At 39.3% G+C, this 25,486-nt stretch overlaps 1 protein-coding gene across 2 annotated transcripts in view; it reads left to right on the plus strand.

Moving 5' to 3' along the window:
- Positions 1 to 4,949, plus strand: part of DNAJC12 (DnaJ heat shock protein family (Hsp40) member C12) — a 40,819-nt gene extending 35,870 nt beyond the window's left edge. For both annotated transcript variants that reach the window (XM_054572718.1, XM_054572717.1), the window contains one exon: positions 3,710 to 4,949. In XM_054572718.1, the coding sequence (XP_054428693.1) occupies positions 3,710 to 3,804 (95 nt within the window). In that variant the 3' untranslated portion in view covers positions 3,805 to 4,949. The remainder of the gene's footprint in view (positions 1 to 3,709) is intronic.
- Positions 4,950 to 25,486: the final 20,537 nt, after the last annotated feature.

Genomic DNA, 25,486 nt, shown 5'->3' on the forward strand with positions numbered 1-25,486 from the left:
TTAGGCACATCTTGAGGAGATCCTTATCTGTAAGTAGCTCTATAGACATTCTGAATTCTTTATAGATCCACTGAAGCAGAGTGTTATGAGGAACTTCTGGCTCCCAAGCTACACATCCTAACTCTACTCCTTCCTATCTGTATTATTTGTTAAAACTTACTTCTCTAGACCTCAGTTTCCTCATCTTAAAACTAGAGATCATAATGGTACCTTCTTAAAGACTTATCATGAGGCTTAAATGAGGAGATCCATGCAAAATGCTTAGCCCAGTGATTTGCCTATGACAGGAGGATCTGGGGTAAATGTGAGCTATTATTATCATATCTAGCCATCCACTGTATGTCTTGTACAGATAGACGTGTGTGTGTGTACACACACTGTAGCTGTCCTTCAAAATCTTATTTGATTTTCAGGGTTGTGATACAACGCTCCAATAGATTTTAGCCTTTAAACAGAAGGTTCTTGAACATCCTTGAACATTTACTTAGTAGAAGAAGATAATTAGGTAATTTGTGATGAATGATAGTCTTTCTTAGAATATTCACTTCAAATCTCTTTGGGGAGAACTTTTTAATGGTCACTACTTGCTGGAAATAAAAATTTTTAAGAGTTTGATTCAGGTGTCTCTGCTGGTTACCCCCCAAAATCATGCTATAGTCTGTACACTGATTGCATCAGCCTTATAACTGATCAAAGCAGAAGACCGAATGTCAGAAAAACAGTTCTAAGCAAATACACACATACAAACACCCCCTGCCCCCACACATTCAAGAGCAAGTAAACATACAAATATTTCTCCATTCAGCCTTGGAATGTTCAGATCTGTCCCTCCCTAACCCTGACTGCGGATGAAAAAAAGGAGTTCTATGGAAAGTAACCTCACAGGGTGATCTGATCATTAGTTCCTAACTGGACAGGTCATGGTGGGTAGTCACGCCCCAGGCCTGTAGCTTCTTTAGTAAAAGGTTCATTTCTGCCTTCATCAAACCCTGCCCGTGGCCTCTGTGCCTCTAGGTTAACAGACCTTGGAAATGCCTCTCTTCAGGCCCCTCTTAACCTGTGGCCGCCCTCAAGGCAGCACATATTCTCAACCTGTAATGCAGTCTGCATCCTCATGGAACCTTTCCTACACTCCCTCCTTAGTCTTAAATGCATAAAAGAAATTATAAACTTATTCTGGGAAGCATTTTTCTGTCTGTTGAGATCTTGCTCCCAGGCATATTCTCTGTTTAACTTAAGTAATACATTTTTATAAAAATTCTCTACAGGCTTAGATGATCTTATGTTGACAAAAGTTAATGTCTCTGAGTTTTCCTATACGTATGTAATGGTTGAGATACTACTTTCTACTTTATCAGAGTAAGTCTTTGGTATAAATTATTAACATCTTAGAGTAACTGATTAGCTTAAGCAAACGTTTTGAGGAGTAAATAACTTAATATACATAAAATATTTAGATGACGCATATAGTTGTCTTTTTTTAGTGTCAGGTTTTATCATTATAGGATTTCTCCTTAGACACTTATATTTAGAATTAACTCTGTTTTTAACAGCTGATAAATACTGCACAGCGCAAATATATCATAATTTACTCGGGATAAATTGTGATGTCCGTCTGATGCCCTCACATCTTGTAGTGTATTCTCTTACTGTGGTTGAGGAATGAAGTGGAAGGGGGTGAGAGGAAGGAGGATCATTATTCCGAGAAGCTGTTTGGTGAAGAATAAGAATTAGGAAGTTTTGCCAAAGGCTGCATTTTCCAGTATTTTTTAAATGTTGTCTAAGAGATTTTTGGCTGTTCTGAGTAGTGCCTTATGGTTGGAGTTTGATATACCCAGGTGCAATTGCATGATTATTTATAATTTCATTTGACTGTAGTGTAAATTTTTATAACATCAGCATTTAAGAAATATTATTCATGTCAGCTTTACCAAGCCCTCAGAGGCTTCTCACATAACTTTCCAGCATATTTGTTAATTTCCTCAAGCAATGCTTAATATTTACTTTGGAGTTTTGCCTTTTGATGCCACTTCTGTGATGAGCGGCCCCATCAGCTTCTGACTTCATTACGACCAGTAAAATATGGATCATGTCATCTGAAAACTGGTGTGTGAGACAATCTCACGTCTACTACTGTGCAATAAAGATGGTTTCTGATAAATACAACCAAATAGTTTTGTATAACATCCTGGAATAAAAACACACAAAAAAATCAAATGCAGCAGAGACTGTTGGTGTGTAGTCGTGTCCTCTGCACACCTGCCTGCCTGTCCTGCGGCTTCTAGCAGAGGGGTCCCCTTGGCAGAGGAGCCTGGCTGGCAGCAGATGAGATGTGAGAGCATATGGTCAAGCAAAAGGGAAAAAATGCAACTGGTAATCTTACCAGCTAGAAAACATACCTATTATTGATCTTTTCGTTATTTTTATATGTTAGTATACCTAAAACTAAAAGGACCATACAGTACATATTTTGTGCGTGTGTTTCAATTACAAGTTGTCAGAAAGAATTTCCTTTTTTGCTTTTCCCCAAATGGAAATTCTTTAGATTTGTTTTCTTTGATAATTCTAAAGGAAGTGCAAACAGATCCTGATTTTCTGAGATAACCACTGCCAACTATACTGTGTATATTTTTCCTGACTAGATATTTGATATTTTAAATATCAGTAGAAGCACATTTTGTTCATTATCCTGTAAACAGCTTTTTCATTAGCAGTATTATAAACAAAAAATGAAAAAAGTCATACTTTTTATTACAGAAAAGTAAGAAAATACAAACAAAAAAGGGTATAAAAAATGAAAATCACATCTATTCCAACTATGCAGGGATAACTATTGTTAACATTTAGCAGTAATTCCTCTTAGATTTTAAAAGTGTTTTTACATAAATACTCATGTAAATAAGAGGTAAAAATGAGATCACACTGTCTAAACTTTTATAATTACCCATCACTTAGCAGTATGTTATGAGCATTTTTCTGTGACTGTAAGTATTAAAAAATTGCTAGTGACTGTATTAAAACCTTTTAACCAGATTTCTATTGCTGAAGACTTAGAATGTTTCTTGATTTTAAAAACATTTGTAAAAGATATTATGATAAACACCCTATAGTTAAAACCCTTGAGCACATCCGTAATTCTTAAGATAAACTTCTAGTAGTAGAATTATTGGGTAAAAGTTTATACATTTTAATGAGTTTGATAAATATTGCAAGTTGCCTACCAGAAGAGTTTTGCCAATTTATACTTCTTCTCGTAGAGAAGGAAAACGGCTTTTTATCTAATTTTTAACAAAGTTGTTTATTAGACTTAAAAAAAAAAACCTTACTATTATAGAATAAATTATTTGTATTTCCAGAGATCCTTTACCATTGACCTTTTATTTTTAGCAATTATTTGAAAGTTGTTTCCAATGTCTTTGCAGGTGAATTGTGAAAATTCCCACCACTGGTGGCATCTATAAATATCCTTTTATTAATAAGTTTAAGCATGTGAGATCCTCTTATTCGTATAAACTAAATCCTGTTCATAAGACTTCAAGTCTGCTTAAGTTAATTAGTTCCTGTAAGATATTAATAATTCATACCAAAGACTTACCTTTACATTTTCTTTATTGCAGTAAAGTCTTATCAGCAAGCTGTTTTACTATTACAAGCTTGACTTCTTTGTTTCTACTTCTGATTTAAAAATCTTCTCTTCTACCCTTTAAAGGTTTTTCAGATATGAACTCTTCCAACTTTCATTGCCGCTGGTCTGGGGATGCTCCTTCAGAACTCCTGAGGAAATTCAGAAACTATGAAATATGAAATGTCCTTCTCTGTAGGAGAGCAAGCGAGTCAGCAAGACCATCACCTGTGCTGCTAATGTGCAGTCTTTGTTCATATCTTAAAATGTCATGTTTATATGTCACGTCTATGAGTCGCTGAGTACTGATTGATTTTTCCGTCCTTGAACCCATTCTCACAATGTTTTTTAAATAAGGAAAATATCAAAAGACAAGTTTCTATTTGTATAAATTAAGGCTCTTGGATCCCAGAGTTGATTGTATTCTGTGTTTTCCTGTTAATGTTATTTGTAGAAATCCATTTAAAAAATTGATCTCGGTATTTAAATATTTAATTGATATATGATGATCTCTATTAATGCTGGGTGTACAAGAAATGTTTTCTGACTCTGGACTTAAAACGAAATGTGAAATTACTTGTGTAAGCCCCATAGAATGAAATAAATAATTTTCTCAAAGTTCATAATAAATGTATAATTCAACTGTATTTTGAAAATAATTTGAGTAGGTATTTCTACTTTAATTTTAATAATTGTAAATTTAAGAAGTGATTTATTTGAGGAAATATGTTGCTACTAGATTTCTTTGGTTATGTAGCAAGTGATTAGAAATTTATTTTCTTACAGTTTGAAGGTTAGAAGGCCAAGATCAAGGTGTCTACAGGTTTTGTTTCTTCCAAGGCCTCTCTCCTTGACTTGTAGATGGCTGCTTTCTCACTGTGTCCTCACATGGCCTTTTCTGTGCCTGTATATCCCAGGTGCTTCTTTTTCTTATAAGGACATCCGTCATATTGGATAAGGGCCCCACCCTAACAGCCTCCTCTTAACTTAATCAACCCTGTAAAGACCTTATCTTCAAATAAGATTACATTCTGAGGTATTGGGAGCAGGGGACTTCAATATATGATTTTTTTTTTTTTTTTTGGAACACAACTAAGTTCATTACACAGGTGAAAACTTAAAAAAAACCCCAAACAAACAAATACAATCCATTATTGGTTCCCTTAATTTTATTTGAATTTGTATTGCTTTGTCAAATCTGTTCAGAGAATTATTTATATCAATATTTTACCACTTCAGTAAAATGTGATTTGGCATTGTTACCGTATCTGCAAATTATACTTTAAAAAAGAAAAATGCAAAAATATAGCATGTTAAATTAATAAAATGAGGTTTTGGACTACAATTGCCTGTCTTAATGCCTGTCTGGCCCATGTAGGCACTCAAAAGAGAAAAGAAACTGGATTGAATAAGTGTATTTTTAAATCTAAGAATTGGAGTTTTAATTTTATCTCTCCTTCTCCCCACTCCCCCCCACCCTGCCATTGTCTAATTTACAGCACTGATGACTTTTGATGACTTGCCAATGGGAAAAACACTTCCACTGCCATGGTCCACTCTGCTTCTGTTACAGATGGGTTTCCCAGTTGTTGACAAGGCTGAACGCCAACTCTCATTTATTTTTCTCTTCCATGAGGCCTGAAGGCTCCAATAAGAAATGAGAAAGAGCTCCACTTGATTGGGGATTTATGATGGGCTGAGCTTGTGCTAAGTACTTTATATGCTTGGTCTTGTATAACTTAGTAGGAGACCTTTTATTTTTAAACACTTAAATACTCTCCTGAACTCATTAAAAGGCAGGGGACTGTGCTTTGATAATACAGTCTTTTTTCTTTGAATAAAGTATAAAGGGAAAACTGAACAACTTTTCTTCAATAATTTGTTTGAATTCCCCAGTGTGCTCAGTACAATTACAATTGTATGTGTGTGTAATAGCACATTTTCAAAGCCACTTATTTTTGGATTTTGGCTCAACTTCATGACAGAACAAACTTATTACAACAAGATAAGTTTAGATAAAGGTTATTAAGCTCTTAATCAGTTCTAAATGCTGAAGATAATTAGTTTCTCACATATTTGATATTGAGTGAATAAATGAATGAGGTACATATTTCTTGAGAGCATTATTATGTGAAAGCTACTAGTACTATCATTTGTGTTGGATAAAAAAATGCTGAAGTTGTGTTGATGTTCTCAAGTAGTTGTTAATTTAGTGAAATAAGACAGGTATCTGAATTTCATATCAAAGGAGCATGTTGAATTAGTGTAAGTATGTAATGTGCTTAGAACGTGCTGGCACATAGCACTATGTGTACTTGTTACTATTCTTACTGTATATAACTATGCGTTAAGTCTTGTGATAATCAGTTAATAGAATTATGGCCTCCTTCCCTCCTCAATCCCTTTCCCTCAATTTTCCATCTCAGCGGCACTGTTTCTTGCATATCTTTCTATAGCTATCTTGTGCATTACACACAGAGACGTGTTTCTGTTTTTTCTTTATACAAATGGTGCATATGATTTACTCTGCTACACACCTTCCATTTATTCAGTTAATCCTGGAGATTTTTCTACTTTTAGTTTGAGTGCTACTTTATTCTTTTTATCTGCCTCATATCATTCTTTTGGGTGGATGAACCATAATTTAACTTGTCCTCTACTGACGCTTTTCAAGGTTATTTACAGTTTTTTTGTGTATGTGATCACAAGTAACACTATAATAAATAGCTTTATGTATAGTATGTCTTGTATGTGAAGTATACGTGTAGGATAAATACCTAGTACTGGAATGGATAAACAGTGTGATTAAATATATATATATATTTAATGGTGATTAAATATATAGTCTAAATTATATATATGTATATATATAATTTGCTTACCAAATGATTAAACAAATAACAGATGCAGCCTAGCAAGTTTTGGAGATCTTAGGGCCAATGGATTGGAAAACCCAGAAAACAGTGTTTGTTCATCAGGATTCTTGCCTTTAGGTTTTTTTTTTTTTTTATTTTGGGCTAGACTTTGTTGAGTGGTTCAGTTTGGCATTGTGCTTATGGAATAATTTCCCCAGCACCTCCCATAACTCCTGATACCAGGGAGTGTCCAAGGTATAAAGCAATAATAAAACCAGAGTACACTTTTTTCCTAGTACCTTCCATAGAGACAAAAAGAGAATAGGATGTTTTTTCAGTGTTATGGCTTCTTGTCTTCTGGGTGTCCTGAAGTGTCAAAATACAATTCTGAAACAGTGTTGCTCTTTTAAGTTAAATGACAACTCAACAGAGCAATTCCGGAAAACTTAGGCAGAATTCACAATTTCCTAGGATCCCAAATAGTTTCTGGTCCCCAGTGGATATATCCCAGCCTGCCAAAAATATGCCCCTTGATGAACAAATTAGAAATGCAAAAAAGACTTTGCAGATATTTCTTGCAAAGAGAGAGCTGGGTAAGGGTAAGATAAGATTGTTTTCCTGCTTATGAGTTTTCATATCCTCTCTGTGCCCAGATCTGATGGTGATTACCAGATCAATCACAGCAGCAAGTGTCGATGACTAATGCAGTTATTGAAAGGGTCTTTAATTTCCTGGAGGCAAACACCATTACCCGCCATCTCCGTATCATAGACAGAGGGATGCCAGGACTACTAGGGAGTCAGTGATGAAAGAAATTATAAAACTGATGCAATTACTTAGAAAATGATTAAATGTCTCTCAGTGAAAGGCTTCAATTCCCTTCAATTTTAAGTTTTGTGATATGCATCAGTGTGGCTGTGTCTTCCAGGATTATTACTTCTCGGCTTTCTGTGTCATCTCACCCTCATTGTGGGAGGATATTTTGCATCAGACTGCACATTCTCATCCTTTCTCTCCTTATCTAAACTGTTTTACTTCTTCCAGTGTTTTGGCTTTGATGGTTTCTTATATTAATTAGCTGCCAAGAGTGAATGATTCCATAGCAGAATCTAGGTTAGATTTGTGAAGAACTGGATCTTTCTCTGGTCCTATCCTATGGTGGGATCTAGGGAAAATTCAGTTTTTTCTCACTGTGGCTGGAAATAAGAATCTCCCTTTTGCAGAACACAGGCTCTTGGCCCAGGCCCAGGTCCAGAGCTGGCCTGTTTCGGGCCTCGTGGGAGCCAGGGGGTTGTGGGAACTGATGAGGAATGTGCAGTCCAGAAGCAGATGTAAAAGACTAGTGGGAAAGGGAAAGGAGAGAAAGAGGACGTGTCCTCTTCATCATTCTTCCTGATAACTCCTCATTCTTTACTGTCGTTTTTTTAAAAAAGGGCAGAGATAGAGAGAGATTACAATTGAGTAGGTATACCTGTAGACATCAGCTCCAAACACCTCACTTATCTTTTTACATTCATCTGAGTTTGATGCCATTCTTGATAGCATCCCACCTCTGAAGACAATGGTGATTTATCTTCAAAGTATATTAAATATAAATAAACCATATTAAATACTTTCCCGCTTGTTAGGCCATTAAGAGAGGCTCTAAAACAGGGTCTAACAACCATAATCATAACCATAATCGCACTCTCTTACCTTTAACAGTTTTCAAAGCATTTTCTCAGAAATCTTATTTGAACTTCCCAATCAATGTCATTTGGAGGAGGAATTTGTAATCTTGTTATAGTTTAAAAACAATAAAATGAAAAACATTATTTTATTATTTAAAAAAAATCATTGGTTCTTAACCCTGAAATCACTTGGAAAACATGAAACCCCTGAGGCCTAGGTCCCACCCCAGAGGTTCTCATTAGGTGGGTCTGGGTGTCCCTTCCATGCTGGGATTTGACAGCTCCCGGGGAATTCTAATGTGCTTTTAGGGTCGAGGACCACAGTGGTTTAAACAAATACAGGTTGTAGGTGAAACGGTTAATGTCTTGGTGAGTCTATCCACACACAGAGACTGGAGCTCTTCCTTCTGTGCCACCAGTCATTTCTGTGAAAACCAGACTTTTGTGGTTTTCATGCTCTCTCCTGTTCTAAATTCAAGGAATCAGAGAGTCTACACAGTAGGGCAAGCACGGCCCCCTGGCAGACATCCGCGGGCATGCCATCCCCGGGGATGTGTGCGGTGAGGAAGGTGGCTCTGGAGTACCCATGACCACCCGGGGTACTCCACTTGGGCTTTCAAACAGGTCTATGCACTGCAGCCATATTTTGCCCCTGGTGGGTTCTCCCTTGTCTTCACCTCCAGTCCCTTAGGCCTTCTGGAGCTTCCCCTGCTGCTGCTGCGGAGTTTGCAGTATAGAAAGAAAAACTAGTTTAATATGGAATTGGCCCATACGGAGCCGGACCCGGGGAGCTTGTGCTCTAAACAGGCTAACTCCTGGTGATGTCTAGGTTTCAGATTATATAGGGCAAAAATGAGAAGAGCCCTAGCTGGTGTGGCTCAGTGCATTGAGCATCGGCCTGCAAACGAAAAGTTTGCCTGTTTGATTTCCAGGCAGGACACATGCCTGGGTTGTGGGCCAGGTTCCCCAGTTGGGGTTGTGAGAGAGACAACTGATCAATGTATTCCTCATACATTGATGTTTCTCTCCCTCCCTTCCCCTCTCTCAAAAAAAAAAAAAAAATGTTAAAGAAAAAAAGGGCATTGTGGGTTAGAGGTTTAGGGTTGTACTGGGAGCTGATTGGTCAGAGGTAAGGGTAATAATTTCTCCAGGTCCTGAGGACAGGCAGCTCTGAGGTCTTTTCTGCCCCCCATGTCCGGTCTCAAGGGAAAGTAGCCAGGGAGTCTGTCCACTTTGGTGCTCAGGAACTGAAACATAACTTATGTTACCTTTAGCCTGCCAGAGGTCCCTACTTTGTACCATCAGTCATGTCTGGGCTACTGTCTTCTACTCCCTGGGGCGTTGCTGATCATACAGGTGAAAGGCTACATCTCTGAAAGGTATATTTATATACACACACTCTCTATGTATCTATCTATCTATATCTATCTATCTATCTATCTATCTACACACATATCTATATACATATATAGAGGGGGATATGATTTCTAGAGCTAGGATTTAAAACCAAATTTAATCCAAGTCATAAGGACCCTTGGTTTCACAAGTGGTTGCATGACACACAGACTTCGCATTCTCAGACCTTCCTTCTCCTCTTTTACCGTGGCCTCGCCCACACTCTCTTCCCCCAGCTGTGGAAATAGGAACACCTGGGTAGATGAGTGACAAAGCGTCCTGGGGGTGTTTGTGTGTGCATGTGTGCGGGGGGATGTGTCTCTACCAGTAGCAACTACTTAAAAATGTCCAGTTTTAGAAATTCCATCAGTGCTCAAACAATAAAGATGTGACCCTGAAAAGCTTAGAAATAGAAGTTTATTAAGGTTATTCACCAGATAATAATAAAAGAGAAATAATGAGCTGTGTGAACTTAGGCAAGTCTTTTACTTCTCTGATCCCTTTTCCTCCCCCTGTAAAATGATGAAAGGTAAGCTTAATTTTACCAGGAAATAAAACAAATCCAGGAAAATTGTGAATCAAAACCAGACTTTTGTGGTTTTCATGCTCTCTCCTGTTCTAAATTCAAGGAATCAGAGAGTCTACACAGTAGGGCAAGGACGGCCCCCGGCAGGCATCCGCGGGCATGCCATCCCCGGGGACGTGTGCGGTGAGGAAGGTGGCTCTGGAGACAGCACGTGCCGCCGGTGTAAACTTAGGCAAGTTCATTAACCTCCCACCGCCCCAGTTTCCTCATTAGTAAAATGGGATAGTAATTACCTTGTCACTGGACACAAATATTAATTATTTATAGTAGCAATTGGGGAAGAAAATCAGGGAATGACTAAAACTATTTTTTCCCCTCAACACCTTCCCAGTTCTCTTGATGGTGCTACACTGTCCAGGCGCTTTTTATAAATGCAAACTACTGTACCCCACTCCAGACCTACTCTATCGGCTTCTGTGAGAGGTAGGGCCCAGGAATCTGTTTGGAATCTCCAGGAGATTCTTCTTCATGCTAAAGTTCGAGCAGCACTGTTCCAGAATCTTGCTTCCCAAAGTGTGGTTTAAAGTCGAGAATCATCGGCATCACCTGGGAACTTATCAGACATTCAGAATCTTGTGCTCAACTTTGGATGTGCTAAATTATAATCTGTGTTTTAATAAGAAATCCAGGTATTTCTATGCACATTAAATCTTGAGAAACACTGCCCTAGAACTGCATCTTTAATACAGTAGCCTCTAGCCATATGTAGCTATTAAAATTAAAATTAAAAATAGAGACAAAGAGGGCTTCTGGTCAAGATGGAAGTGTAGGCAAATGCGCTTTGCCTCATTGCACAACTACAGCAAAAATTACAACTAGATTACAAAACAAATATCATCCAGGTTCATCAGCAAAGCGAGCTGTACGGAAGTCTGACAACAAAGGATTTAAATAAGCCGCATTCACTGAGATGTGTAGGAGGAGCGGAGACGTGGAGAGATGCAGACAGGTGGAGAGGCGTGGGGAGGTGCGAAGATGCAGAGTGGCGCAGAGAGACGGTGGAACACATGTGCTCCACATATAGTGGATAAAAATCCAGCGAGATACCTCAGGAGTGAGCAATCCCAGCCCTGGACCAGCCCACCCAGCCCAGGGTTTCTGTACCAGGCAGATAAGTCCCCATAACTTCTGGCTGTAAAAATCAGTGGGGGTTGGGGCAGCAGAAGAAACTGCAGGATTCCCAGGAGATTCCTCTTAAAGGGCCCGCAAAGTTCTCAGGACTTACACAGACCCACCCTCTCTGGGATTCAGCACCAGGACAATACCTGGGAGGGTACAAGTGGCATATGGGGAGAAAGTGAAGTGACTGGCAACAGGGCGATTGTCAGGAGACAGCTTCCTCCTGGGCAAATCTTTAGAGGCTAGGCAGGAGCATTGTCTCCTCTCAGAGCCCTCCCCCACACAGAATCACAAAATAGTGAAATGGGTTGCCCCACCCTGGTATATACCTAAGGCTCCGACCCACACAATTTACAGGTGCGTTTTCTACAATAGGCCATGCTACTAACACAGGGAGTCAAAGTGGCTCTACCTAATACATAGAAACAAACACAGAGAGGCTGCCAAAATGAAATATGGCACCTGTAAACGACGTATACAGGCACACCCCAATGTAGCAGGTGTGCTGAGAGAAAGAAATATGGCCCAAATGGAAGAAGAGATCAAAACTTCAGAAAAAGAACTAAACAAAATGGAGATAAGCAACCTATCAGATGCTGAGCTCCAAACACTGGTGATCAGGATGCTCAAAGAACTCATTGGGTACTGTAACAGCACAAAAAAGACCCAGGCAAAAATGAAGTTTGCATTATGTGAAATAAAGAAAAATCTACAGGGAACCAACAGTTTCCTGTTGGATGAAGCCAACAGGATGAAGCCAAGAATCAAATCAATGATTTGGAACATAAGGAAGAAAAAAGAATTCAATCAGAACAGCAAGAAGAAAAAAGATTATAAAAAACAAAGATAGAATAAGGAGCCTCTGGGACATCTCCAAATGTACCAACATCTGAATCATAGGGGTGCCAGAAGAAGAGGAAGAGAAAGAAATTGAAAACTTATTTGAAAAAATAAGGAAAGAAAACTTCCTTGATTTGCTGAAGGAAATAGAGACAGAAGTCCAGGAAACTGAGTCCCAAACAAGTTGGACCCAAAGAGGACCACACCAAGACACATCATAATTAAAATGCCAAAGGTTAAAGATAAAGAGAAGATCTTAAAAGCAGCAAGAGAAAAACAGAGAGTTACCTACAAAGGAGTTCCCATAAGACTGTCAGCTGATTTCTCAAAAGAAACCTTGCAGGCAAGAAGGGGCTGGAAAGAAATATTTAAAGTGATGAAAAGCCAGGGACAACCAAGATTACTCTTTCCAGCAAAGTTATCATTTAGAATGGAAGGGCAGATAAAGTGCTTTCCAGACAAGGTAAAACTAAAGGAGTTCATCATCACCAAGTCATTACCACATGAAATGTTAAAGGAAGCTATGTAAGAAAAAGAAGATAAAAGCTATGAACATTGAAAAGGCAACAAATTCACAAATATCAACAATGGAATCTAAATAGCAAACTAAATAAACAAACAGAACAAGAACAGAATCATAGATATGGAGATCATTGGAAGGGCTATCATTTAAGAGGGGGGAGGGGGAGAATGGGGGAAAAGGTCCAGGGATTAAGAAGTACAAATTGGTAGGTAGAAAATAGGTGGATGTGAAGAACAGTATAGGAAGTGGAGTAACCAAAGAACTTATATGCATGACCCATAGACATGAACTAAGTGGGGAGTTGCTCTAGGGAATGGGGATACTGGGTGGAGGGGGGCAAAGTGGGAAAATTGGGACAACTGTAATAGCATAATCAATAAAATATATATTAAAAAATAAAAATATAGAGACAGACTCATAGATTGAGCGCAGGCTGACACCTCGGGGGAGGGTGTTGGGAAGGGGTGGAGGGATAGAGCAAAAAAAAAAAAAAAAATGAAAAGAGAAAGAACTCATGGACACAGACAACAATGTGGTAGTTGAGGGTAGGGTGGGCGGGTGGCAGTGGAAGAGGGTATAGAGGGAATCAATGGTAATGGAAAAAATACAATTAAATAACTACAAGTAAAAAATAGTAAATAAAATTAAAATTAAATTAATTTAAATGAAATAACATTAGAAATATACTTCCTCAGTCATACTAGCCATATTTCAAGTGCTCAAAAGCCTCATGTGGCTAGTGGTTACTGTATTGGACAGTTAGATTACAGAACATTCCCATTATCTATAAAGGTCTATTGGAGAGAGCAGCTTTAGAATAATAAAAATAATAATTATTATTATTATAGCCACAGATCATCTAGATGGAGCAAGTTGCCAAGGACAAGGATGATAAACTAAAGTTTAAAAGAGCCAGGCAGGTGAAGTAAATGAATGAAGTAGGTCAATTATAAGAGAACCAACAAGTGCAATGGCAAGTGGCCGGTGATGCTCAACATCCATGCTGGCCCAACAACAGGGAGTGCTGGGAACTGTGGTAACCTGGGAAAAGCATCTTCTGATCCAGCTAAGTGGTTACCATGAGGCTGCTAGGCCCAGGGTAGGCTAGATCTCTTTTTCTTCAAGGAGTTAGAAATCTGGCCCAGGCTGGGTAGCTCAGTTGGTTAGAGCATCGTCCTGATATTTCAAGGTTGTGGGTTTGATACCAGTCAGGGCACACACAAGAATCAACCAATGAATGCATAAATAAGTGGAAAAACAAATTGATATTTCTCTCTCTTTCCCTTGTTTTTCTTCTCTCTTTGTCTCTAAAACTCAATAAGTAAAAATTTAAAAAGAGATAGAAGTTTGGGTTTTTATGTGATGCCTAAATTTTGATTAGTAAATCAAAATTTTAAAACATGCTGTGTTGCCAGAGAAACATTCCTGGAGGCCTAATTTGCCCTTGGTGTTGTGACCTGAAAATCAAGCTAGCTGATTCTGCCTTGCCAAGGTCAGTTGTTTGTCTGTGTATATCTTCCTTTCTTCCCTCTATTTCATCTTTCTTTTCTTCTTTCAATCTCATCTTTGCTTTTCCTTTCCTCTTTTCCCCCCTCCTCTAATTTTTTTTTTAATTCAGTAAGCATTTATTGAATGTTCTCTGTATGCCATGCACTATACTACGGACTCAGGATACAAAGGTGAACCACCACTGCCCTTCTCCTCAAAGAGCCCACAGGTCAGTGGGAGACTGAGACAGGAGTACAGATAATGAGAGTGCAGTTTATGTTGTGCTGCAGTAGATGTATGTCCAAGGCCCTAGGAGCGGTAAGTAAAGGAGGAAGTCAGCTTTGAGGAGGATATCTGAGCTGGGTTTTGAAAGATGCGTAGAGTTCTCCAGGCTGAAGTGCTGGGATAGGAGCAGGAGCGGGTACTTGCCGTGGAAGGAAGAGCTTAGGGATTTGACAGTGAATGGTGTGTTTGGGAAGAAAGAATTTCTGGGTGACTGATGTGAAAGTTATATAGTTATTTATCAGACCTTCTTGTTCTTAAAAATCTGTTGCTAACCACGCCCCCCCACTCTTTGAGCCACTACTCCCTATCCCCAGGCTCCTCTCGCCATAGCCTGGCGGCTCCTGGATCTAACCCTTCTTGAACCCTCCCACCCCCCACCTCCTGACTGCTTTTCACTCTCTCCTCACTCCTTCCTAGATTTCCCTCCAACCACTTAAAACTTGGAATCCCTTTTACATGTTCAAAACCACCTAGTGCTCAACCAACCAGAGGGAGAATAAAGATACTGAGATTGTTAAGCCACCTCCTAGGAAGGTGGTTTAAATGTCATTAACTCTGAGGAGCTTATTTGGATACTGATCCAAACAAAAGGGTTAAAGAACAAATTTACGAGCTGACTGAAAATTTGAACATTAACTAGATAGTAATAAGGAACATTTTTAGGTATGATAGTGGCATTGTGGTACTGTTAAAACAAGTCTTTACCTTTAGAGATGCATCAGATATTAATAAATGCAGTGATATGAAGTCTGGGATTTGCTTCAAAATAATATAGGAGGGGAGGGGAAGTGGATGAGATACAGATGAATCAAGATTAGCTATGCGCTGATGACTGTTGAACCTGGGTGACAGGTACCGAAGCGTTTATTATAATAGCCTATTTCTGTACATGTTTGCATATGTGTTATGTTGGAGATACTCTATGTTATATGTTATTGTATCCTTCAAGAAGATACGTTAAAGTCTTAACCTCTTAACCTCTGGTACCGCTGAATGTGACCTTATTTGGAAATAGGGTCTTTTCAGATGAAATCAAGTTAAGATGAGGTCTTTAGGGTAGACCCTAATCTGACATGACTGGGGGAAATTTATGAGGCTAACTAATGTTTGACAAACAAGCCAAGAATACTCAGTGGATGAAGAATAAATAGTTTCTTCAATAAATGATCTTGGGAGAGCTACCCATGTAGAAGAATAAAATTGGTTTCCTATCTTACACCACTCACAAAAATTAACTCAAAATAGATTGAAGGCTTAAAATAACACCTGGAGCCACAAAAACATTTAGAGAAAATATAGGAAAAAGTCTTTGATATTGGGTTTGGCAATGATTTTGTTTGGATACCACAAGCACAAGCAACAAAAGTGAAAATTCATATGTGGGACTTCATCAAACTAGAAAGCAATGAAAGAACCAACCAACAATGTGAAAACACAACTTATGAAACAAGAGAAAATACTTGCAAACCAACTCCCGATACGAGTTAATATCCGAATTATATAAAGAACTCATACAACATAAGAGCAAAAAACCAAATAATCCAGTTATAAAACAGGCAGGGGAACTGACTAGACATTTTTTCCAAATAAGACATACAATGACCCACAGGTACACAAAAAGGCGCTTCACATCACTAAACATCAAAAAAAAAATGCAAATCAAAACCACAATGAGATATCATCTCACAACTTTTAAAATGGCTGTCATAAAAAAGATTAAGGAATGTGTTGGTGAGAATGTAGAGAAAGGGAACTCTTGTGTGCTGTTGGTGAGAATGTAAATTGGTACAACCACTATGGGAAATGTAATGGGGGTTCCTCAACAAATTATAAGTGGAACTGCCATATGATTCAGAAATCCCCCTTCTGGGTATAGATACAAAGGAAATGAAAACAGGATCTTGAAGAAATTACTGCACTCCCATTGTTACCTGACTAAAGGGGTCCATTTGCTTGTGTACATTAAAGCCCAATCAAATGCGAACAGAAGTTTGTAGCCAAGAAAGTAAGGGTTTATCATCTGAGGAAATGGCACCAAGTCCAGACAGAGTCAGTGGTGAGCTAGCTAGTGCTCAAAGACCTGGCTCCTGGATGGCGTCCAGGGGATGGGTTATATAAGGGAAAAAACATTAATCAGGGTGGCTCAAGGAGTTGGAGTCTTGGGCTCTACTGATTGGTTGGGGCCAGGGTAGGAGTAGTTGATCTTTCTATCAGGTGCTGATGTCAGCCATAGTGTTGTTTTGTCTGGCCATCATTGATTCCTTCTCGGGATCAAGGAGCCTTGTTTTTGGTCTTGGCTCTGCCATTTCCTAACTCAGAGATGGTGGGCAAGCTATTAAATACAGATTGATTTTCTTCTCAGTAAAGTCAGAGGGGTGGGTTATACCAGAAAGTCTCCCTTGCTCGCCTTCTATTGTCTCAGGTGCTCCTGCAGCACCTGAACCAACCTGCAGCTGCTGTAGTGTACGTCACACCATCTTGTCATTGGTTGCCATCTATCACTACCACAGGACTGTGAGCTCCTTGTGGCAGGGGCTGTCTCGTTTGCTCCTTGACTCTCTGGCTGAACCCCCGGTCTCACACAGTGGGCTCAATGGACATAGCCAGCCACAACAGCCCTGCATTCAGGGTAAGCCTATACAAATATATGGTAAAAATTCAGCTAGAGAAGAAGCCATTTGTCTGCATGTAACTGTTTTAACTCTTTACCCTGGGCTTTGTCAGGTACTGCTCTTCTATTTCTGATTTGGTCATCGGTCTCTTGAGAGCACCCCCTCCCCACCTAGGGTTGCCGCCTCATTGTGCTGACATTGGTTATGCACTTGGCACAATGCCCAAAACTGTGCTGAGGACAACTAAAGTGCTTGCCCAGGGTAGGGGTGTGTGTGTGTGTGTGTGTGTGTGTGTGTTAAAACGTTGTTCTTTTTAGTGATGAGGCTTAAACCTTACAACTGGTTTCAGAGAGGAAGCCAGAAAGTGACATAGAACTATGGATGTTTAAGAAGGACTTTTTATTTGAGAAGACTTCAGAATTGTAGATATACATGTGAAGCACTGAAGTAAAACAAGCCAGGGAAAGCACTTTAAACACATGCGGTAAGTTGGTTTTTGCAGTGAGTATGGAAAGAGATTGATCTTTCCTTAGGAGCAATTCCATTTCTGGATAAAGGGGGATTTCACAATGAGAAATTGCCATGTGAAAAATGTACAATCTGATATTTAGTGATTTTAGCAGAGTTATACATCAAAACTTTGGCATTTTGGTCAACTAGTCTTACAAAAAGCCTAACTATTTCTTTATAAGTTGATTTCTAGGATCTTTTATATTTAAATATTTACGCTTATCTAAGCAGAACTTTTCTATTCTTTTTCAAAATTATACAATGTAGGTTCTACCTATACTAAAAACCGATGGGAGATATGTTAAGGAAATGTAAAGGTTTCCCCCCAGTAGTACATTCTCATTGTCCGCTAAAAAAAGTTCTTCAAATCTGCAAGCTCTAGTCATCATTCCTCAGATGGCCACAAGATGGCAGCCTTGGTCTAATCATAGAAGAAGGGTTCCTGCAAAAGCATTTGCTAGTGGCTGTGATGTTGGAAAACCCCTCCAGATCCGGTTGCTTCTTTACCTCTGCACTTTGACAGTGTGGTCAGCTAGTATCCTTGTCCACCACAGACATTTCATGAATAAAACGCAGAGGAGCCTGAAAAAAAAATCTTAACCCAGTGGAAGTATCAGGGGGAACTCTGTAAAATACATGACTGTCTAACCATTATTCTACACACTGAAAATTTTTACCAAATAATATTGAATGTAAACTGTAACTAAAAAAAAAAGAAATTTTAACCTAGCAATCCTGCAAGTTGCTCAGGTCAGGTTGCTGATGTCAATGCAGTGTGGAAGAGAAATACTTTTGCTCACAAAGTGCCATTTTTTATCTGAAACTTTGTGGTCAGAGGTAGAATTGGTTTGAAAGCTTAGAGGTATATTTTAGGATGTTAGGAAATAGAGGTTAGAAAGGTATTACAACACTGAAAATGTAATTAAATATCATTAAATGATGTTATAATAAATTGTTACTAGATGGGATCCTGCAACAGGGCAGGGATAGGTCGTTTTGTTGAGCACGGCATCCCCTGCATATAAAAAAGCTGCCACGCACTGACTGCCTTCTCCAGCCAGTTCTGGTCTTATTTGCACCATTTCCTCCCTGATGACACCCCTGGAGAATGGGTCCAGAAGGAGCCCCTACGGGACTATACTGTCCTCCTCCTCATTCCCAGGCTCTTTTCTGCCTTTACCTTGAATATTTTCAGTATAAACTTACTTTCTATTCCATGGATCTATACCAGTGTTTCACCAAATGTGGTCAGGAGACACTCCTACATCTCAATCATTAAATAAAATGTAGATTCCTGGGCTCACTTCATGTCTTTTGAATTAGAATCTCCAGCAGTGAGGTCCAAGGACAGTGTTTTCAATAAGCGCTCTTAGGTGATACGTCTAATGCTTGAGAATATCTGATAAAAAGAACCTCCCACAGCCTTGGAGTCTGCTGGGTCAAGGAAGATACTTCCTCAAATAGCTTTTCAGGTAAGGAAAGAGAGAAAAGATAGTAATGATAATAATAACAATAACGCCTAGACCATAACACACGTATCTCACAATCAGTCAGTCAACACCAGCTACCTACAATATCTCCCAAAGCGGGTGCTGAGCCGTCATGTTGCCAACGAAGAACTGAAAGTAATATGAATTAATTACTGTTGTAATCTAGGCTGCATTTAGTTTTGCACCAGTTATTTTAAAAGCTGGAACAGGGGAAAGAAGAGTTCTAGGGGAGGGAGGGGTGAGTAAATTTAGTAATCTAATAGAATTATACACTTCACCCCAAAATAGATATTAAGACCATAAACCCTCCGCTTGAAATTCATTAGCCTCTTTCCTTTGAAATTGCTATTTACCACCATGATGCTCAATTGTTTTCAGTAAGGATTCCCCCAAGGGTCAATTTCAGCAACAACTTTAGGAACCAATAGCTGATACTGTAAAAAGTCAGAAATTAAACAGCAAATACAACTAGTAAGAAAACATATGGTAAAACATAGAAACTCTAGAAGTAACCTAAGAAAAGCAAATTAAATGAAAACAATTACTTACCTATTAAATTAGCCCCTCCCCCCAAAACTTGCAAGCGATAATACTTAGAGGAGACCAGGGCTCCATGACCCCAGCTTTCTTACGCATTACTGCGGGTGCCGTCGTGGTACAGCTCTTTAGCAATGTCATTTAGGAATGTGTATTTAGAGCCAGCCATGAAATCGTCCATATACGTTGCTTCAATATTCCTGTTCTCAGGGATGTAGACACTAAAGAAATACCATAAAATATGGAAAAACCTTTTATCTTAAAGATGTACCTCACACCATTATTTAATATTATTATTTAGAAAAAAAGAAGTAGCCTAAGTGTGCAACACTTGCTTCATTAAATTTGATGCAGCTACTGTGTAGACTCTTATACAGCCATTACAAATCATGATTATGTGGAGAAAGGAGCAGCAGAAAGCTTATGAAATAATTTTAATGAAAAATATAGAATATAATATATACTATGTTATTTTCTGTGCATCTCTGTATGTTTCAAATAGTCAATGATTTAATTTTTAATGAAGCTATATATCAAACTATGTAAATATAGAACAGGAAGGAAATGTGCCACAGTGATAAAAGTTGGAATGTTAAAGTGCCAGATTATGGATAATTATTTTTATTTGTTTCCCTAGTTTTATGTAAGGGAGAGGCTTGGCTAACTCCTTTTGCCTCTTCATCCCATCTCTGCCTTGACCCCAGCTTCAGAGGCTGACGGGTTGAGTTTGGCCAATGGGGAGGCCCAGTGAGAAGACAGCGGGAGGGAGAAGGGTGAGGCGGTGCAGCCTCCCTCTCTGCAGGTGTCCCCTAACACTGCATGTCCCCGAAGGGAAGGTCATCGTTCCTCTAGGATAGCCCTCCCCTCAGCACTTTCTTCTTCTGGGTTCTGGTGGCCCCTCTCTCCCGTCTTGAGGTGGTGACACTGCTTAGCTGTCCCGTGTGGTTTCTCTACACCCTTTCCATACCTTTGTAAATAGTCTCCTTATCACACCTACTTAGAATTGTCTTATATTGAGTGTGCTTTCTGTTTCCTGCTGAGCTACTTACTGAAATTGTCTTAATCATGCCTTTTAAAAACTTTATTTTTTATTTTTATTATTTATATGTTTTTAAATCATGCCTTTTTATTGTCTGTATTTCTGACGCTTTGACATGTGGGCTGACTGCCCCTTTCAGGGCTAGCCAATCTCTAAAGACAGTAAACAATCCACCTGCAAGGAAACAACTCACCCGCAAGCGTGCCTTTCACAGGCAAGGAGGCAATCCTGAGCCCACACACTCACCACCTCCATTCTGGAGCGCTTACACTCAGTGCCACTATTCCTGCTCCCTGATTTCCCCAAGGCTGGGAACCGGAATCCATGGACAACTCTTTTGCCCCTTATCCTGCCGGAATCATTCAGATGAGCTGAGCCAATCCTAAACCTACTTACTCTGCCTCTCTTGCTCCTTTCCTGTAGGAACCAGAACACTCTAGCCCACGTATCGCCCTTGCTTTCTCAGCCTCCAGACAGACCTGGGACCGATCTGTGTGGCCTTGCATCGATCCCCTGGTGTGGCACGTCCCCTTCTTCCCTCGGGAATTGTAACAAATTATTTTTTCAGTGGGAACCTGATCTGTTGGCCTCAACATACCTGATTAACTATATGAAAGCAGTTGGATAATTTTATCACCACCAGAATAACTGTCACCAGAACCTGTGGGATTGCAGAAGGGTCATAGCTGGGAAATGTTATAGTTTGTGAGATGGGTTTTTCCTGGAATGATGAAAATCTCTTTTTAGTTCTGCAATAGCCAAACATTCCCTCTAATGAGAAATTCTCAAAAGCTGTAGTAATAATAATAGATAATAAAAAAAAAGAGTAACTAAAAAATTGAAATATGAAGATACAGCCTAGTCAGTGGCAGGCTGGATGTTTTATAGAGACAATCTTGAGAAAAATGATTAGAGGGTTATTTTTTTTAAATGAAGCTTAAAAAGCAGAGGGGGAGAAACAAAGAATAATTTAGAAAGACATACTACTTGAAGGTGGTGCTAATGTATTAATATGTTTTAGAAATGAGTGGCTCAGGAAGCATCAATCTGCCGGAGCAGTGGTCATTTTTCAAGGCTGGATGAATATAAACCAAAATCAAATTGTCACAAGTAGATCTGAACGATATATTGGCTAATTTTCATGGCAAAAGCTGGAACAGGAAAAGCAATAGATAAAAGCGTCTCTGAACGTCTTTGCTTGCATTTTAGAAATAAATTAGTTTCTAAAATGAATCTACTCTCAAGTCATCATTCTTGCAAAGAAACTGGGACTGTGTCATGATGTATATGTAAGTAAAGTAGGATAGTAGGAAGGCAGGAAAGTTCCTTGGCAAGTGGAATGGGGAAACTGAGGCAGACAGCTGATTCAAACTGGCCTCATCCAGCACCCTGGCTCACCTGCCTCCTTCTCCCTAGTGCTACCACTCCCTTAAGTATTAAGACAATGGGGTTCTGATCAGCATGACATGACCTTAGAAACAAAGCCTTGGTTCTGTTGACCACAGAGACAGAGGTTTGGTCAAATTAGACATCTAGACCTTAGGTGTGTTCCACTCGAGGCCCAGAAGAGTAGCAAAACCAGACAAAGTGATGCCATGGCTGACATCAGAACCAGACACAAAGACTAATGACCCCCTGCTGTAGCACTGACCAATCAGTAGAGACCATGACCCTGAAAGGCCACACCTGGAAAGCTGATGAATACTCTATTCAGATCTTCCCCTAAGACCTCCCCTAAAATTCCTACCTTTAGAAAACAGATAAAAACCCTTAAGACGGAGGACTCAGGGCATGCCTGCTCTCTTTCTGGAGCATGCCTGTACCTTAGCCACTACCCCCACCCCCTCACTTTCTTTCCTTAGGTGAATATCTTTTGCCTTCTTTCCTCTAAGCTCCAAGGGCCCTTTTGCCTCTGTAACTTGTTTCCTGAGTCCACACAGCCCACCTGGCTCATTTCTGCCTCTGTGACTTTCTTTTAAAAGGCTAAATAAACTCCACGCACTTGAGTTCCTGGGTCTGAATTCTTTCTTTCTAGAATTCAAGAACTTTGTGGGTGAGGTCTAACACCGACACTAACGTAAGTGCCGAAAAAAATTCATCAGATCATCCATCTCACTCTGCAAGTAGAAGCAGTAATTGAGAGTGAATCTCAGGGACTCCCTACCACTCCTTTGCCTTATAAATAACCTTTGTCATTCTGAAGGTTCCAGACCTGCATTCTTTTGTAACTCCAGTCTTTGTTGTCCCTTTTATAAGCCAGAGGCAGTGACCACTACATCCAGAGAGTATTTGAGTTAGCAGAGGCTCTGGTTATGAAGATTATTACTGGAGGATTTAGAATTGTTAATAAAAGTTCCAGGAAGCCCAGTAATTTCTGGGTAGAACATGGAGTTAAGAGAAGGGAAGAGGAAACAGAAGGAAGAAGGGAAGGGGCAGGTTCCAAGAACTGTCTCATCGGAGATGTCAAAAACGAGTACTTTTATTTCTGGCCCTTTCTGTTCTTTAGATATGGAATAGATTAGCAGGGGGAGGAGTTTCCGCTTTCTTTCTAGGATATTTGTGTAAACTCTGATTTTATTTTATTTATTCATTTGTTTATTTTTTCAACTTTATTGAGGTTATACTACGCTTTTAGAACTCTTTGACCACCATGATTTTTTGTGCCCAAATCCTGGTACCTGCACAAAGAGCTGAACCCTTTATCGCATTGTTTCATGAGACTGGATGGCATTAAGATTCTTGCTTTAGAAAATGTAATATATACAAGGTTTTCTTTGAAGCATTTTTTGAGGGTGGGGTAGAATCAAAAGATTCAAAACAACTAGAATGGTTATCAGTAGTAATTTAGTTAAATAATGGTCCATTCCTTCAGAGGCTGTGAGCTCTACCCATAGAGGGAATTCGAGTTAGCAGAGGCCATTTTTAAAAAAGATTTTACTTATTTATTTTTAGAGAGAAAGGAAGGAAGGAAGAGAGGGAAGGAAATATTGGTTGGTTGCCTCTTGTACGTGCCTCAACCAGGGACTGAACCCATAACTCAGGCATGTGCCCTGACCGGGATCAAACTGGTGATCTTTAGCTTTGCTGAACGATGCCCAACTGAGAGCAGAGGTCATTTTTAATAAAAATAGCTCTTTATATATAAATATGTTTAGGATATATTTTTAAATAATAAAAGAATGTTCAGAACATTTTTTATAGTATGCTAACATTTGTGTAAAAAATTGGTATGTTCTTGCTTGTGCATAAAGAAGGCATGAAAGGAAAAAATGAGAAAATAATAACTGGTGGCCCAGGAAGGGGACCTTGGTGGTAGGAGGACAGGGATTAGAGGAAGACTCTATGATTTTGAACCATGAGGATATATTCTCTATTGAATATGCAAATTAGTATCACTTAATTAAAACAAATCTCTGCTTTATTGGTCTTTCAATAAAATTGGATTCCGGATGGCTCAGTTCTTGGACATTTCTTTTGTATATCTGATGTTCCTGTTAGCTTTTCTGGAAAATTTCTTAATCATGGGACAGAAAAGGAGAAGCATAAATTAAATTTTGCTTATAGGACACATTTTAAACTTATTTATGTGTGTGTCCCCAAGTCTTTGCGTGCTTTGTGGGGTATATGTATGTGTGGGGTATATGTATGTATGTAGGTATATGTGCATGTTGATAGATGTATCTATTCCTAATTCACCATTAGGGAGAGGATAAGTTTTCAACCAAGGGTGCCAATGTGTGAAAGGGCTAGAAATTGCTAGATCTGTTCTGTGGGAGGGTGTAAGCCACTCTAACTGCTCTTACGGAGTTATGTTGGGGAGTAGTGTGAGGGAAGGTTGAAAAGATACTAGAGCCAAATTATGAAGGGCATTGCCAGTGTGCTAGGATCCGTAAGCTAAGAGTTTGTCCTTTACTCTGCTTGCCACAGGGATCAGCTGGGGATCTGCTGAGGACCTACGAGCAAGGGTCAGATCGGTGTCTAGAAAGAGGCAATGATGTTGGGACTGGACAGACCTGTCCAGCCCAGAGGACTTAGAGAGAAGACTCCTCTAAATCAGATTTTCCTTTTCAGGGATAAGATATTTCACATTCAGAGAGCATTGGCACATACTTGTGCACTGACTCATATTTATTTATTCCTTCATTAAAATTTTACTGAGTACCTTTTCTGTGCCCAGCAGGGGTACAAAGATCAGAGACATGATCCCTTGATACATTTGCAGGGAATTTACCATTTAGAAGGGAGAGAAGCAAACTGGCAGAAATAGTTCAATGTGATCCTTGCTATACTAGGGAATAGAATGAAAAAGGGGGCTTCTGAGTCAGCTTATGGGATTGCAGGAATGTTTTATCCAGAAAGTGATATTTGAAAAAGAATTTGAGTTTTCCTAGCAGGTGATGGTGGAGTAGGAGGGAAGCTATATCTGGTATGTGGAAGAAAAAAGAAAGAACGAACGAAAAAGAAAAAGAAAGAAAAAAAAAGAAAAAGAAAAAGAAGAAAGAAAAAAAGGAGAAGAGAAGAGAAAAGAAAACTTGACTGGGGCTGATTTAATGAGAAAACTTACTGGAAGGATATCAAATTGTTTGTAGACTATTCAGGAAGACTGCAAAGACACTTTCGGAAACTGGGACAGCAGTAAGTGCAGGCCAGGCAGAAGGAGGCCACAAAACCAGCCTGGTGCAGACACTGCTTCTGGACAACTGCAAACCCCAATGACAGAACTGGTGCTGCTGCCCTTGGCTGTATCTGTGGCTGCCATTGTGGCCTCTGTTCTCTACCAGGATGGATCCTCACCGTCCCTGCTTCTTTATATGAACAGCTCTGATTGAAATGTGAGGGTGGGCACACCTGATTGACTGGGCTTAGGTCACGTGCTGCCTTCCTAGCTGAAAGGGAGTGTTTGAAAGCAATTATG

The sequence above is a fragment of the Pteronotus mesoamericanus genome, unplaced genomic scaffold (assembly GCF_021234165.1).
Source record: "Pteronotus mesoamericanus isolate MK-2021 breed Mesoamerican mustached bat unplaced genomic scaffold, CSHL_Meso_final contig_24, whole genome shotgun sequence".
Taxonomy (NCBI): domain Eukaryota; kingdom Metazoa; phylum Chordata; class Mammalia; order Chiroptera; family Mormoopidae; genus Pteronotus; species Pteronotus mesoamericanus.